Source organism: Centropristis striata, chromosome 8, assembly GCF_030273125.1.
Source record: "Centropristis striata isolate RG_2023a ecotype Rhode Island chromosome 8, C.striata_1.0, whole genome shotgun sequence".
NCBI lineage: Eukaryota > Metazoa > Chordata > Actinopteri > Perciformes > Serranidae > Centropristis > Centropristis striata.
This window is the reverse complement of record NC_081524.1, coordinates 730,165-747,140: the sequence shown is the minus strand read 5'-3', so window position 1 is coordinate 747,140 and position 16,976 is coordinate 730,165. Positions and strand designations below refer to the sequence as shown.

The window sequence follows — 16,976 nt, the reverse complement described above, 5'->3', positions numbered from 1 at the left end:
GGATGCTGCCTTCAGGGGCTCAGCGCAGGCTGGGAAATCAGAGATACCGGCCACGCAAAGTTATTTAACACCGAATATTAATTATACAGTCATGGAAACAAGTCTGAGACCATTATTGGTCATTTTGAGTCTTTTTTTTTGTCATTTCACGTCTTTTTATCGGCCAATTTGTGTGTGTTTTTGTAATTTTTCTCAATTTGTGTCTTTTTTGTCATTTTGTGTCTTTTTTTTTATCACTATAGGTCTTTTAAATGAAACTCTTATCAGATATTTTTGTTGTTATCATTATATTTGTCCAAACAAACGAACCTTTAGTTGAACCAGACATTAAAATGAACAACAAACTGAAGAAAACAAGGAGGTCCATAAAAAAATAAAGAAATGTGTTTTAGAATTAAATTCATATTTTAAATGAATTATTTATCAGAATCAGATTTTTAACATATTTGTTTAATATTTTATAGAAACAACAGAGAAGCTGCAGACACATAAATATAGATTTCTTCTATAACAAAATATCACAAACATAAATTATAAACACAGATGTCTCTGTCATTTTAAAGCTTTTATTTAATTCACTTTATTTTGTTTTGTCACTTTGACTTGAACCTTCAGAATAAAAGCTGCCGTCTCTGATTGTGATTGTTCCGATTACACATGAACGCAGCGCGGGAACAGAGTCACTTCCAGTAAGTCCTGAACCGGATCTCCCGGAACAAAGCCGGGTCCGCTCCGACCCACATTAACACACTAATGACTGATATTAATGTTGAACCTTTAGATTCTCTATTTATTTATTTAATATTGACTCACTGGATCAACATTTACAACAAAACACACAAAAAAAACAGAAAATCTGATTCATAAATGATTTTTTAATTCTCGGAGAAGAAATCAAACATCTAGTTCTTTATTTTATAATAAATATATTCAAACTGAACTCCAGTTTAGTTTTATTTATGTTTTCTTTTCTTTTTGTTTTGTTTAGTGTTTTTTCCTGTTCAGGTTTTTCCCCCTTACATCAATAATATAGGTATTATTTTAAATACATAAAAACATAAATAATAATAATAATAATTATATATATATATACATATATATATATATATATATATATATACATATATATATATATATATATATATATACATATATATATTGATTACATACATTTATTGTTTAAATTATATTTATTTGTATTTATTTATATTATATTAATTTATATATATATATATATATATATATATATATAATATATATATATTTATAAAAAAATAAATTATATCTAAGTAAATATAAATAACTTAAATAATACATAATACAAATATATATATATATATATATATATATATATATATGTATTATATAACTATATAATATATATTATAATATATATGTGTGTGTGTGTGTGTGTTGTGTTGCTGCAGTCTGTGTGCTGTCCAGCAGGGGTCTTACGGCATAGAAGTCTATGAGAAAATGATTTGTGAGAAGAGGAAACTATAGATATTCACATTGAGTGGTTTTATTCCAGCGGGCATTAACACAAACAAACAAACAGAAAAAATAAACAACAACAAGAATTTATGATTAAATTATTAAAAAATATAAACATCTGGTTACATTCACAGCAGTTTCTTATTAACACAGTCTGATCCCTGAAATAAACATATTGTTTATTGATAAACAACAATCTCATCGACACAACAAAGTATTATTTAAGTTTTTAACCCTTAAAGCTCTTAAAATATTATTAAAACATTTGGTTTGAATGGAAGTCAATGAGGCATTTTGTCCACGAAGGTCACGAGAGAACTGGCATATAAAGGGTTAAAATGCATAAAATGATTTAATGTTTGGTAGTTTTGAACAAGTCTGAAGTTTTTTTCACAGATTTATGAAAAAAACCCTTAAAAATCTTAATGTATGGTGATTTAATAGCAGTTGTTGCATGCGTGGTTGTTTTGGTCCATGAAGGTCACCAGAGGGTTAATTTATTATTACATAAAAATATTAAAGACATCAAATCAATGTTGTTGCTAATCTTTGACATACTCAAAACTCTAATCACCACCAGCTCCATAATATTTATTATCTGGAAAATAATTCAGTTCATGTGTTTTTTTGGAAGAAATTATGGAATAATTCAAATATATAAACTGGCACATAAAGGGTTAAAAATCTGAAAATCTTTGAATGTTTGGTAGTTTTGAGCAGGGCGGAGGTTGTTGGTTTTTGCAGAAAAAAGTAGAAAAAAATATTTATCTGTTAAGTTTTTATGGCATTTTCTTGGCCTTAAAGGTGAGTAAAAGTGTCCACAGTGAATTATTGATACAAAAAAAGAATATCCAAAAATCATGCCATTTGCAGAATCACAGCCAAAATTATCACCAAAACAAAAGTGATAAATGACAAAAAATAGCTGAATTCGTCCCGTTTTATTAACCCTTTGATGCTCAACATGGTCTAAAGTGACCCGACAGAGTTTTTATGTTCTATATCTTTGCATTAAATTATTTTCATCATTCAGTATTCCAGGTTTTCCTCAATTAGTTTGTTTTCGATCATCATACATCCTAATTTTATGTTTTCCTTGATTCATTTTTTAATAAAATCCCTTTTTGTGTCACTACTCTTCTAATGCACAACATGGGTCAAAAATGACCCATATCCATTTTTTTTTAGCTAAGTAGCTTGCTAAGATAACTACTTAGCTAACTTCTTGGCTAAGTAGTTATCTTAGCAAGCTACTTAGCCAAGTAGTTAGCCATGTCACAATACAAAGCCTTTTTTTCTTCATAAAGTATGAGAGGCAAAATGGAAATAATGATCTGTTGTTATCAAAAACAAGATATTTAAAGAATACTTGGAATATTCAATCATAAGTAAGTTGATATCAAACAGCAACACACAGCAGCATTAATATCATGACGGGGTGAATGTGACCATGTTGAGCATCAAAGGGTTAATGTGCCGTTTTAACGCGGTAGATTCAGTAAACTCTGGAACACGTATCGTTCCCGTTAAAGGCTCGTCACTAGTCACTCCACGATCTTCGTCTCCGTCGCGTCGTCCTCGCTCAGGGACGGGACGCTCTCCAGGGACGGGATGCGTGGGCAGCCGTCCTCGGGGCTCACCAGCGGGCTGGTTTTGGTCTTGAGGCCGGTTCTGCGTTGGCGCCACACGTGGACGGCGCCGAGCATCAGGAAGCAGACGCAGAACGCCAGCAGCAGGGAGACGACCACCAGCTCGCTGTGGTAACTCTTCGGCTGGACGCGGGCGCCGCCAGGCTCCTCCCCGGACCGCGCGCCGATGCGGGGCGTCGGCGTGAAGCCCCGCCCCTCAGCCTCCTCCAGTCCAGGGCGTCCTTCGGTGGTCTCGTCTTCTAAAACGGTCGTGGTTTTATCGTCTTCGTTGTCCTCGTAGTCTCCTGACGGCGTCGGAGCGTCGGTGGCGATGTCCTCGAAGGACTCGTCTGTGTGGTCGTGGTCGTGGTCGTGGGCGGGGCTGATGGCGCGCGGCGCGGCGTCCCGACTCGGCCGGACGTCGTAGCTCGCCACCACCTCGGTGACGCCGGCCTCCCGCGCCTCGCAGGCGAAGCTGCCGAAGGTATCGGCGGCGGCGAGGAAGCTCAGAGAGCCGTCGGCCGCCTGGAGGAAGACGTCGTCCGGCAGGCGGCCGAACCGCGGCGAGCTCCAGCTCACGGCGGCGAGGTTCGACGGCTTCACACACGGGAGCTTCACCACTTTGTTCAGAGGAACGACGACTTCTGAAACCAACAGAGAAACTCAGAATCATCAGAACTAAAGCGTCTTCATCAAAACATCCCAAATACAGTAAACAATGATTCTCTAATCTGTTCTTTTAATGTCTGGTTCAACTAAAGGTTCATTAGTAGACAAATATAATGAAAACAACTAAAACATCTGATAAGAGTTTAATTTAAAAGCTGATATCTAGACATTTAACATGGTTTTATTGATAATAACCAAAATCATTAGCAATTGTGTCTTTTTATTTTCATTATACGTCTTTTGGGTCTTTAAAGGTCATTTTGTGTCTTTTTTTTTTGGTCATTTTGTGTCTTTTTTGGTCAATTTCATTATAAAGCAAAACCATTTAACCAAACAAATGAACCTTTAGTTGAACCAGACATTAAAATCAACAAGAAACTGAAGAAAAGAAGGAGGTCTGATCATTTTTTCCATGACTGTTTGTCACCAGAGAACCTGCTGTAGTTGCTCTCTCCTGCCACCAGAGGGCAGCACCGCATAGCATACAGACATGTTTTAATATGGAATAATCATAAACAGTCGGCAGCTCCGCCTCTTGAAATGAAATTAATATTGTGCTTAATGGAAAACTAGACAGGTAATAATGACATGATTGTCTTGTTTTGTATATATATATTTATATTTGTTTGTAATTGCTTGTGAGTCCTGATTTGGATATTTGTTTATTGTTTATTGTTTGTATTTTAATGATTGTGTGTAAATGTATCTAATCTAATGTAATAACTTATATTTTTGTATTGACAGATATCTAATGACCTGTAGCCCGGCGGGTCCCGCTCTGTCCCCGACACGCCGCGTCCACGTCCCCGTCCTCCAGGACCTGAACCCTGAAACACACACAGCCTGTCAGTCAGCACCCAGGGGGGCAGAGGATCCACCTGATGACGTCATCGGTGACATCACTAACAAGGTGTTCTCCTCACGTGTCATCCTCCGTAGCTCCGCCCACGGCGCCGCAGACGGCGCCGCTCCGGCTCCAGCCACACAGAGGGTCTCTGGCCAGGACGCACTGACCACAGCTGCTGTACCCGGAACAGTGGGATACGGGGACCGAGGACACTCCAGCAGAGGACCCCACATAGACCACGCCCTGAACACACACACACACACACACACACACATTGATTAATTAAATGCTGATTTGTCCTCGTAACAGTGAGACAGTAATAAAGGGACATGAGGACATGTTGACATGAGGGACAGCAGTGAGTCACCTTGCTGGGGGACAGGACGAGACTCTTGGCCTTGTGGGGACCAGTGAAGACCTGGACCTCCTCAATGACGTGGACTCCCCGATCCAGCAGGACCAGCTTCTGGAGGGACCCGGACTCTGTCCACAGAGACAGTTAGTACAGAGGACAGACACCAGAGGACACCAGAGGACAGACACCAGAGGACAGACATCAGAGGACATCTGAGGACAGACATCAGAGGAAAGACACCAGAGGACATCAGCGGACGGACACCAGAGGACACCAGAGGACACCAGAGGACACCAGAGGACGGACACCAGAGGACACCAGAGGACGGACACCAGAGGACAGACACCAGAGGACAGACACCAGAGGACATCAGAGGACGGACACCAGAGGACGGACACCAGAGGACAGACACCAGAGGACAGACACCAGAGGACACCAGAGGACATCAGCGGACGGACACCAGAGGACACCAGAGGACACCAGAGGACAGACACCAGAGGACATCAGAGGACGGACACCAGAGGACAGACACCAGAGGACAGACACCAGAGGACATCAGAGGACGGACACCAGAGGACGGACACCAGAGGACAGACACCAGAGGACAGACACCAGAGGACACCAGAGGACAGATACCAGAGGACATCAGAGGACAGACACCAGAGGACAGACACCAGAGGACATCAGAGGACGGACACCAGAGGACACCGGAGGACAGACACCAGAGGACAGATACCAGAGGACAGATACCAGAGGACAGACACCAGAGGACATCAGAGGACAGACATCAGAGGACACCAGAGGACAGACACCAGAGGACACCAGAGGACAGACACCAGAGGACATCAGAGGACAGACACCAGAGGACACCAGAGGACAGACACCAGAGGACACCAGAGGACATCAGGGGACATCAGAGGACAGACGTGTCTTCAGAGACGTCTCACCTGTGAGGAGGAAGAGGACCGTATACGTCTTCTGGTTGGCCGCCTGTGTCCTCATGGCGGCGACGTGACTGTAGCGCCGCGCTGAGACCAGGACCGGACCGTCCCCCATCGGCTTCACACCACCACTGGTCAGGAAACTCTTCTTCACCTGAGCTAGATCAGAATCTGAGGCGTTGCCAAGACCACACTGAGGACACAGAGACCAGGACACTGAGACCACCAGGACACAGAGACCACCAGGACACAAAGACCACCAGGACACAGAGACCACCAGGACACTAAGACCAGGACACTGAGACCACCAGGACACAGAGACCATCAGGACACAAAGACCACCAGGACACAGAGACCAGGACACTGAGACCAGGACACAGACCACCAGGACACAGAGACCACCAGGAGACAGATCTGAGGGACTCGGGACTCGGGTCCTTCTGGGTTGAGTGATCCTGAAAGGTTTCTTCTCCTTCAGTCACTGATCAAAGATTAAAGACCAGAACACAGAAACGTCTCCTGGGTTTCAGGTTTCTGTGTTAAAAAACCTGTGACACATCAAATAAAACATAAAAATAACAAGAACAAAGTCCTGATCCTAGTCTGAGTCCTGATCCTGGTCTGAGTCCTGGTCCTGGTCCTGGTCTGAGTCCTGACCCGGACTGACCTGTCCCAGATACGAGTGTTTTCCCACGGAGCTCCACTGGTGCGTCTCCATGTCGAAGGTCCTGTAGCTGCCGGAGAACGCCACCCGGACGTCCTGCAGCTTGAAGACGCAGACGGCGGACTCGGGACCCGAAGACCTGAAGAGACCAGAGAGACTCTGAGAGACAGACAGGAAGTTATACAGCGTTTCTACGGTTAGAATCTGATTCTGAAGAGGAGACTCTGTCTCCTAGTCCCTGACTCTGTCTCCTAGTCCCTGTCTCCTAGTCCCTGACTCTGTCTCCTAGTCTCTGTCTCCTAGTCTCTGTCTCCTAGTCTCTGTCTCCTAGTGACTCTGTCTCCTAGTCCCTGACTCCTAGTCTCTGTCTCCTAGTGACTCTGTCTCCTAGTCCCTGACTCTGTCTCCTAGTCCCTGTCTCCTAGTCCCTGACTCTGTCTCCTAGTCTCTGTCTCCTAGTCTCTGTCTCCTAGTGACTCTGTCTCCTAGTCTCTGACTCTGTCTCCTAGTCTCTGTCTCCTAGTGACTCTGTCTCCTAGTCTCTGTCTCCTAGTGACTCTGTCTCCTAGTCCCTGACTCTGTCTCCTAGTCCCTGTCTCCTAGTCCCTGACTCTGTCTCCTAGTCTCTGTCTCCTAGTCTCTGTCTCCTAGTGACTCTGTCTCCTAGTCCCTGACTCCTAGTCCCTGTCTCCTAGTCCCTGACTCTGTCTCCTAGTCTCTGTCTCCTTGTCCCTGACTCCTAGTCCCTGACTCTGTCTCCTAGTAACTCTGTCTCCTAGTCCCTGTCTCCTAGTCCCTGTCTCCTAGTCCCTGACTCTGTCTCCTAGTCTCTGTCTCCTTGTCCCTGACTCCTAGTCCCTGACTCTGTCTCTTAGTAACTCTGTCTCCTAGTCCCTGTCTCCTAGTCCCTGTCTCCTAGTCCCTGACTCTGTCTCCTAGTAACTCTGTCTCCTAGTCCCTGTCTCCTAGTCCCTGTCTCCTAGTCCCTGACTCTGTCTCCTAGTCTCTGTCTCCTAGTCTCTGTCTCCTAGTGACTCTGTCTCCTAGTCCCTGTCTCCTAGTCCCTGTCTCCTAGTCCCTGACTCTGTCTCCTAGTCTCTGTCTCCTAGTCTCTGTCTCCTAGTGACTCTGTCTCCTAGTCCCTGACTCCTAGTCCCTGTCTCCTAGTCCCTGACTCTGTCTCCTAGTAACTCTGTCTCCTAGTCCCTGTCTCCTAGTCCCTGTCTCCTAGTCCCTGACTCTGACTCCTAGTAACTCTGTCTCCTAGTCCCTGTCTCCTAGTCCCTGACTCTGTCTCCTAGTCTCTGTCTCCTAGTCTCTGTCTCCTAGTGACTCTGTCTCCTAGTCCCTGTCTCCTAGTCCCTGTCTCCTAGTCCCTGACTCTGTCTCCTAGTCTCTGTCTCCTAGTCTCTGTCTCCTAGTGACTCTGTCTCCTAGTCCCTGACTCCTAGTCCCTGTCTCCTAGTCCCTGACTCTGTCTCCTAGTAACTCTGTCTCCTAGTCCCTGTCTCCTAGTCCCTGTCTCCTAGTCCCTGACTCTGTCTCCTAGTAACTCTGTCTCCTAGTCCCTGTCTCCTAGTCCCTGACTCTGTCTCCTAGTCTCTGTCTCCTAGTCTCTGTCTCCTAGTGACTCTGTCTCCTAGTCCCTGTCTCCTAGTCCCTGACTCTGTCTCCTAGTCTCTGTCTCCTAGTCTCTGTCTCCTAGTGACTCTGTCTCCTAGTCCCTGACTCCTAGTCCCTGTCTCCTAGTCCCTGACTCTGTCTCCTAGTAACTCTGTCTCCTAGTCCCTGTCTCCTAGTCCCTGTCTCCTAGTCCCTGACTCTGTCTCCTAGTCCCTGTCTCCTAGTCTCTGTCTCCTAGTCCCTGACTCGTGTGCCTGTGCTGAACAGATAAAAGAGATAAACGCCTCCTGGAATCAAGTCCCGAGTGTCCCTGTCTCGTACCACTGGGAGGTGAAGACGCCGTAGTAGAGCGTGTCGGTGGCGGTGGCGGTGGCGTCCCCTGGTGGCGGCAGCGTGAAGACGTCCTGCAGCACGTTGAAGGGAAGCTGTCTGGGACGCTGACACAGCAGAGACGCTTTGGCAAAGGACGTCCACCGGTTCTGCAGAGTCCTCTGTCCCCCAACATCGTCCTGCAGACAGACAGAGACACAGAGAGACAGACAGAGAGACAGAGAGACAGACAGAGAGACAGAGAGAGACAGACAGAGAGACAGACACAGAGACACAGACACAGAGAGACAGACAGAGAGACAGACAGAGAGACAGACACAGAGAGACAGAGAGAGACAGACACAGAGAGACAGACAGAGAGACAGACACAGAAAGACAGACACAGAGACAGACACAGACACACAGACACAGAGAGACAGACAGAGACACAGAGACACAGACAGAGACACAGAGAGACAGACACAGAGACACAGACACAGAGAGACAGACAGACAGAGACAGAGAGACAGACAGAGACACAGACAGGGACACAGACAGACAGACACAGAGAGACAAAGACACAGAGACAGAGAGACAGATTTATGTAAAAACATTGTGACAAAATGAATTATTTCAAACGATTTCTATAGAATTATGAAATAAAGTTATAAAGTGATGAATCATGTTGTCTGAGCGCTGACTCCTGTTTCTCGACATGTTTATATTCATTTTTGTTTCACATTTTTCAGAAATTTCTTTATGTTGTTTTTATTCTGTTGTTTATGTTGTTTATGTTATGTTGTTTATGTTGTTATGTTGTTTATGTTGTTTCTGTTGTTTCTGTTTTGTCACCTTGCAGACTTGAGCCACTCGGGGGATCTGCAGCTCGTCTGTGAAGCTGAACTCTTTGCCGACTTCACTGAAGAAGAAGTAGAGCTTCCTGTCTGAGGGGTCAGAGGTCGCCGAGACGAAGGTCGGCTCTGCAACACAGGAAGTGATGTCACAGACGAGAAGAATAAACAACAAAATAAAATAACTTCAGTTCTCAGATGTTTCTGTACGAGGAGAAGAGATTAAAATGTGTCGGTTTGTTTTCAAATCAAAACATTTTGTTCATTATTATTATTATTGTTATTATTATTATTATTATTATTATTATTAGTTAACTGGTTCATTGAAAACATTAAACAGATAAACAAGATCAGAAACTTCTAGAAGATTTCTGAGGAAATTAGTTTGAGGAAGAAACAGAAAGAGGAAGTTGTGTGTGTGTGTGTGTGTGTGTGTGTGTTTGTGTGTGTTTGTGTGTTTGTGTGTGTTTGTGTCTATGTCTGTTTGTTTGTGTGTGTGTGTGTGTGTGTGTGTGTGTGTGTGTGTGTGTGTGTGCGCGTGTGTGGTTTTGATGGTTTCAAATGTCAGTTTCTAAATTGTTTATCTGTATAAAGGTTGTTACATCAGGAGACAGAGACTAGGAGACAGAGTCAGAGACTAGGAGACAGAGACAGAGACTAGGAGACAGAGTCAGAGACTAGGAGACAGAGACTAGGAGACAGAGACAGAGACTAGGAGGCAGAGACTAGGAGACAGAGACTAGAAGACAGAGACAGAGACTAGGAGACAGAGACTGGGAGACAGAGTCAGAAACTAGGACAGAGACTAGGAGACAGAGTCAGAGACTAGGAGACAGAGACTAGGAGACAGAGTCAGAGACTAGGAGACAGAGACTAGGAGACAGAGACAGAGACTAGGAGACAGAGACAGAGACTAGGAGACAGAGACTAGGAGACGAGTCCTCACCCTCCAGCAGGCTGACTGACGAGTCCTGGGACAGGTCGTGGCGTCCGTCCCTGCTGAAGTGTCTGCTGATCTGAGGTTTCAGGCCTCTGAAGTCGGTGGTCGTGGCGGTGAACAACTCGCCGTCTGCAATCAACAAACAGCTTCAGACTCGAGACTCGAGACTCGTCACCTCGAGTCCCTTTATAAACGTGTGACAGTTTCTCAGACGGTTCTATTAATAAACTGACCGACGGCGAGCGCGGCGTTCCTCTGCAGCGGGCTGAACGGACAGCGGGCGCGCTCTTTAACCACGGAGAGCTGCTGCAGCGAGAAGCTCTCCGCCTCCTGAAACACACAAATACATACATGTATGTGTGTACATATATGTACATAATATACATATAATATAAATATAAATATAATATACATATAATATAAATATAATATATTTATAAACAGACGCGACTCTTTATATCTGTATCAATAATAATAATAATGGTTTCACTAACTATGTTCAGAACTAGAAATCTAATAAATAACATGTCTTTAATGCAGTAAAAATACTGATACAATATAAATACAATGTAACAACACACAGACACACACACACACACACACACACACACACACACACAGCCTGAAATTACTTCAATATCCCTGGAGAGTAAAATCAGAGTATCAGAGTATTAAAACATGAGTCTGATTTGTTGTTATAAAGGACATTATTAAATATTTAATATGTATACTATAATATTAATATTAAGCATCACAGTAAAAGTGTTTGTTTTGTTGACATATTTAACTACATCTCCATCAACAACTGCAAATCCCAGATCATGGCAGTAACCCATGGAGTCCCCCAGGGCTCGGTGCCCGGTCCCCTCCTGTTCCTCCTCTACATGCTGACCCTCCGTCACGGACGACAGTTTCACTGCTACGCAGACGATACCCAACTCTACCTCTCCACAAAACCATCACAAACCGCCTCACCGGCATAAACACCTGAACAGCAACTTCCTTAAACTCCCTATCAGAACCGAGTCCACTTCAAGATCCTGATCATCACCTACAGAGTCCTCAATACCCCCCCCCATATTTGATATTTTGATCGTGACGTACGATGAACGCGTCTCGAGGACTGAAGGCGAAGCTGCCGCACACGTACAGGTGGGTCGAGTTCATCAGCTGGAGGACACGCACAAAGTTAGGACAGTCCATCTGCAGACAGACAGACAGACAGACAGGAGACAGACAGACAGACAGACAGACAGACAGACAGGGAGACAGATCAGGTAATTTCATACACAGATGTTGAACTTTGAGTAACTTTCATAGGAATGAAAGGGGTTGTGTTCAGGTTCATTAATTACCGCGGCGTCCTTTCCTTTATTGCGACAGTCGTCTATTTCACGGTCGGATGGACGCCACTCCACCTGGAGGACAGACAGACAGACAGACAGACAGACAGGCAGACAGACAGACAGACAGACAGACGGATGTTAATAAACCTTTGACTCAAAGCATTATGGGAGTTTCAGTGAACCGACTCACCTTCTTCTTCTGCCTGATGACATCACTCCGACTGACGTCCAATGAGAGCACGGCGTCCCGCGCCCCGACGTACAGGGTGGAGCCGTCGGGGCTCAGCAGCAGCGTGGTGGTGTTGGGGCCGCTGAAGTGGACCAGAGGTCTGTCCACGGAGTCTGGACACAAACACAAACACCAAGGTAAACAAACAAACAAACCGTTTACACAGACCCGAGGGAGCAGGACGAGCAAAGGAAGAAGGCTTTTGTTTTGATCTTCATCGAGCTGCACAAAGTTCAGACACATCCAGCCAGTCAGACCGGGACTTTATCATCTTTATTTGTGATAAATAAATTGTAATAATGTAATAAAAATGTAATAATGTAATTGTAAATAAAGTTTCATCTCCGTCAGCCGGCCGAGTGTTCGTGTTTGAGACCAGATAAATGTTTTTGATGGTCTGAAACTGATCTGAGATCCAGTTTACAGTTTGAGTGACTGTGTGTTTTATTTGTTTAATGCATTTTTTAATCTGGAAGGTAAATATGAGTGTCGTCGGAATAAAAATATGTATAATTGAATTAAACAGAAGAGGACCGAGGGTTGAGCCTTGTAGAACTCCACAAATCATGTTGCTCAGATATATAAATACCAATTGATTATTTTATTTCTATATTCCAATTATATTCTCTATACTCTTGGATTCTCATTTTTACATGCATGTTTTTTCTTTCTTTACATTTTGTCCTGTTTTTATTGTGCACATGACACATTTATTCATCTTATTGGACCTTTATTTATCGATGTTGTCTCATGGAGACACTGTGTCTCATTCTCAACAGAGACATGTTGAGGACACAAAGGGATGACATTTTTATGTTTAAAAACGTTAAACAATAAAAACAAAGACAATAAGACTTCAAGAATAAAAAAATGACTAAAACCACTTCAGCACTGATCCAAACTGACCAAAAGTATTTTAGACATTTTAGAAATGTTATCACTTTTTAACAGAATAAGATGTTTTCTTCAACAATAAAAGACAGAGGTGCAGTCCCAGACTTCCCATCATGCACCTCCTTTTTAAAATCATATTTTACTGTTTTTAATATATTGTTTCTACTTATTTGAGTTTATGAACATGGCTTTAAATATTAATTTCCCTGATGAATAAAACTGTTTATCTGCCTGCTGTGATTGAAATGATCAAAATATATACACAGATATATAGAATAAAAATATGATCAGCTGGTACATGCTGCAGTCCCAGACTTCCCATCATGCACCTGTTGTCACCATGTGTGGCAGCAGCAGGTTATTAATGTCTGTGGTTCTTCTCACCTCTAGTTAGACTGACACTTTCTCAGCAGGCCAGATAAATAAGAAGAGAAGCGCTGAGCGCCTGCTGCAGTCAGCTGACCCACACTAAGACTTCCTGTTTCTGTGAGTGGGCTCGGAGGTGGAGAGGAGAGGATGTGGTTTCAGAGCTGCAGAGGAACTCAGCCGCTATCTGGCCACCGAGTTTACAGAGAATACACAGCTGACACACATTCATCTGCAGAGGATTCCAGTTTGTTGGTTTATCTGGTCCAACAAGGACCTGGACGAGCCAGTTTGTCTCAGCACAACTCAGAAATAAAGATTAAAGGTTGTGTTTAAAGGGCCGGCGTACCTGCAGGGTTTTATTCCAGACAAGTAGAAGAAGTTCAGAGACGATCAGAGACGTTCAGAGACATTCAGAGAAGATCAGAGACGATCAGAGACGATCAGAGACGATCAGAGACGTTCAGAGACGTTCAGAGACGTTCAGAGACGTTCAGAGACGTTCAGAGACGATCAGAGACGTTCAGAGACGTTCAGAGAAGATCAGAGACGATCAGAGACGTTCAGAGGCGTTCAGAGACGATCAGAGACGTTCAGAGACGTTCAGAGACGTTCAGAGACGATCAGAGACGTTCAGAGACGATCAGAGACGTTCAGAGGCGTTCAGAGGCGTTCAGAGACGTTCAGAGACGATCAGAGACGTTCAGAGACGTTCAGAGACGTTCAGAGACGATCAGAGACGTTCAGAGACGTTCAGAGACGATCAGAGACGATCAGAGACGTTCAGAGACGATCAGAGACGATCAGAGACGTTCAGATGATCAGAGACGATCAGAGACGTTCAGAGACGATCAGAGACGATCAGAGACGTTCAGAGACGATCAGATGATCAGAGACGATCAGAGACGTTCAGAGACGATCAGAGACGATCAGAGACGTTCAGAGACGATCAGAGACGATTAGAGACGATCAGAGACGACCAGAGACGATCAGAGACGATCAGAGACGTTCAGAGACGATGGGTTTTTGAAGGTAAAACAGGGCTTTGTCTGCATATTAACGACAGCTGTTGTTAATTTGTTGATGAAAACATTTGAATATAAAATGAAGGAGGACCGAGGATCGAACCTTGAGGAACTCCACACAACATGTTCGACATGTTTAGATGCAAAATGATCAATTAAAACTAAATATTTGTGCAAGAAAATGTTCCTCAAAGTGTCAAAGACTAAATGTGATCTGAAAGATGAGACAGTTCAGACTGTCGACTCACTTCTCCTTACCAGCCTCACCACAGACCAAAGTCATTATAGTTAACGAAAACTCATGAAATAACGAAAACAAGAATTGAAAAATCATTTTCGTTAACTGAAATAAAAATAAAAATGTTTTTAAAAAAACGATAACGAACTGAAACTGTATTTTGTCGTTCCAAAACTAACTAAAACGAACTAAAATTATAGTAAAATGTCCTTTGTTTTGGTCTTTGTCAACTTTTTTCCTCCGTAAACCTTTTTGGTTGATATGAAATCTATTTCATCTATCTGGTTTTATGACTTGATAAAGTTATTGGGGCTGAGATGGATCAGACAAAGGAAATAAAGGAAACATTTATTGTGACCTTATTGAATCTGGACCCAACAAATACCCCATTAATTCTATTCTATTCTACTCCTTGATACATACTCCTTCTTTAGACACTTTATTTTTTATTGTATTTTATTGTATTTTTATATTTTATTGCTTGAAGTATGCCTAGGTTGTTCTTTTTTATTTAATTGTGTTGTCATTGTCTCTGTGTGTAATGCTGCTGCTACACTGTAATTTCCCAGCTTGGGATAAATAAAGTCTATCTATCTATCATAACAAAAAACTACAACTAACACTAAAACTAATGAAAAAGTGACAAATTTGCAAGAAAAAGTGACAAATTTCAGAGAAAAAAGTGACAAATTATGCCAAAAAAAGTGACAAATTTACAGAAAAAAATTGTCAAATTATGAGGAAATAGTGACAAATTTACAAGAAAAAAGTGAGAAATTTAAAAACTAAACTAAAACTAAGCATTTTCCCAAAAATAAAAACAAATTAAAACTAACAAACTCACTCTAAAAACTCATTAAAACTAACTGAATTCGAAAACAAAAATTGACAACGAAATTAAAGCTAAAACTAATGAAAAATCCAAAACTATAATAATCTTGCCACAGACACACAACTGATGGAAACATGACAAAGTGTGAATTATTTCTCATTCACACAAATTTTCAAACAGTTTAAGTTGAAACTTCAATCAGTTCAAGCTCCAATAATCAATCATTCTTAATATTACTGGAGGATTTATATTTTATACAACTTTAAACTTTAATGAGAGGAAAAACTGCCTACTGACCTCTGACCCACATTTTTGTGATGTCGTTTCCTTTTTTTAAATCATATTTTCTTACTGTTATTATTATATTGTTTCTACTTATTTATTTGAGTTTTTGAACCTGGCTTTATAAATGTATATAACCTGTTTATCTGCCTGCTGTCTGCTATGTTTTCATTCATTCATTTCACCAATTTCAAGAATAAAAAAATGACTTGAACCACTTCAGCTCGGATCCAAACTGACCAGAAGTGTTTTAGACATTTTAGAAATCTTTTTAACAGAATAAGATTTTTTTCTTCAACAGTAAAAGATACATCATAATATAACTAACTTTTATTAAATTGTTTCTACTTATTAGAGTTTTTGTACCTGGCTTTATATATTCATTCTCTTGATAAATAAAACTGTTTATGTGCTATCTGTGATTGAAGTGATTGGGGTTGTGTGAGAGTAGAGAGGCGACATCAGACAGGAAGTGAGTGAGTGGCATCAGCACGCGGTTTTTACAGTAAATGATGAAACACGTCCACTCGCTTCTTCACGTCTGGATATTAAGAAATGACCATTATTAAGCATTAATACGTGTTTATAAGAGGTGTCAGGACGAGATCAGCTGTCTGACTCCTATTATCTGTCGGATTACTGAACACTTTTCACATATTACATCAGATTTCTCACATTAAGTCACATTTTTACTGAACATTTAGGATCATTTTAAAATCTTCAGAATCTTCAGAATCTTCAGACAAACGTGATTCTAAAACATTTCTGACTCAAAGTCTCCTCTGGAGTAGAAGCTGATTTTAGAAATATATATAAATATAAACACACACACACACACACACACACACACACACACACACACACATTTATATATACATTCAGAAAATCACATAAATAAAGACTGATGATAAATATGTAAATATTATAAATAAATGATATTATATCATAAATACACAGATCAGAATCATTGACACAAAGAGAAAACGATTGATTATCAATAATAAAATATGTGTTGGACTCACTGAGGGGGAAGGAGGTCCGAGGAGGAGGCAGCGAGGAGACGGAGCTCAGCAGGAGGAGCAGCAGGAGGACTGGAGGAGCCATGAGGAGGAGCAAGCTGACGGAGGAGTAAAGATGAAGATGTTCCTCCTCGCTGAGATCGCAGCAACTGAAGAAAGAGTCAGAGAGACACGAGTCACCGCCACTTCCTGTTTCTGTGGTCAGAGGTCAGGGGGGGGGGGGGGGGGGAGGAGGAGGAGGAGAAGAGAGGGGGAGGAGGAGGAGGAGGGGGGGAGGTGGTGGGGGAGGAGGAGGGGGAGGGGGAGGGAGGAGGAGGTGAAGAGAGGGGGAGGAGGAGGAGGAGGAGAAGGAGAGAGGGGGAGGAGGACCAGGAGGAGGAGGTGGGGGGAGGGGGGAGGAGGAGGAGCAGGAGGTGGGGGAGGA

The 16,976-nt window shown here is 42.7% G+C and overlaps 1 protein-coding gene across 1 annotated transcript; it reads right to left on the bottom strand.

Moving 5' to 3' along the window:
- Positions 1–1,502: 1,502 nt before the first annotated feature.
- LOC131976791 (semaphorin-4B-like) lies at positions 1,503–16,674 on the bottom strand. Its single transcript, XM_059339944.1, has 14 exons — positions 16,556–16,674; positions 11,858–12,009; positions 11,677–11,739; positions 11,426–11,524; positions 10,555–10,651; positions 10,328–10,450; positions 9,383–9,510; positions 8,543–8,730; positions 6,602–6,737; positions 5,941–6,127; positions 5,006–5,121; positions 4,715–4,881; positions 4,548–4,618; positions 1,503–3,766 (listed from the first exon to the last, which is right to left on the bottom strand). The coding sequence occupies exons 1-14, from the start codon at positions 16,635–16,637 to the stop codon at positions 3,039–3,041; spliced, it is 2,337 nt and encodes a 778-aa protein (XP_059195927.1). The 5' UTR covers positions 16,638–16,674; the 3' UTR covers positions 1,503–3,038.
- Between the last annotated feature and the right edge of the window lie 302 nt (positions 16,675–16,976).

Coding starts and splice junctions, on each gene's coding strand:
- LOC131976791 (XM_059339944.1), bottom strand. CDS start 16,637: ATGGCTCCTCCAGTCCTCCTGCTGCTCCTCCTGCTGAGCTCCGTCTCC. Junction 10,652..11,425: donor GTCCTCGAGACGCGTTCATC/GTACGTCACGAT, acceptor TGTGTGTTTCAG/GAGGCGGAGAGCTTCTCGCT. Junction 6,128..6,601: donor AACACTCGTATCTGGGACAG/GTCAGTCCGGGT, acceptor CTGTGTCCTCAG/TGTGGTCTTGGCAACGCCTC.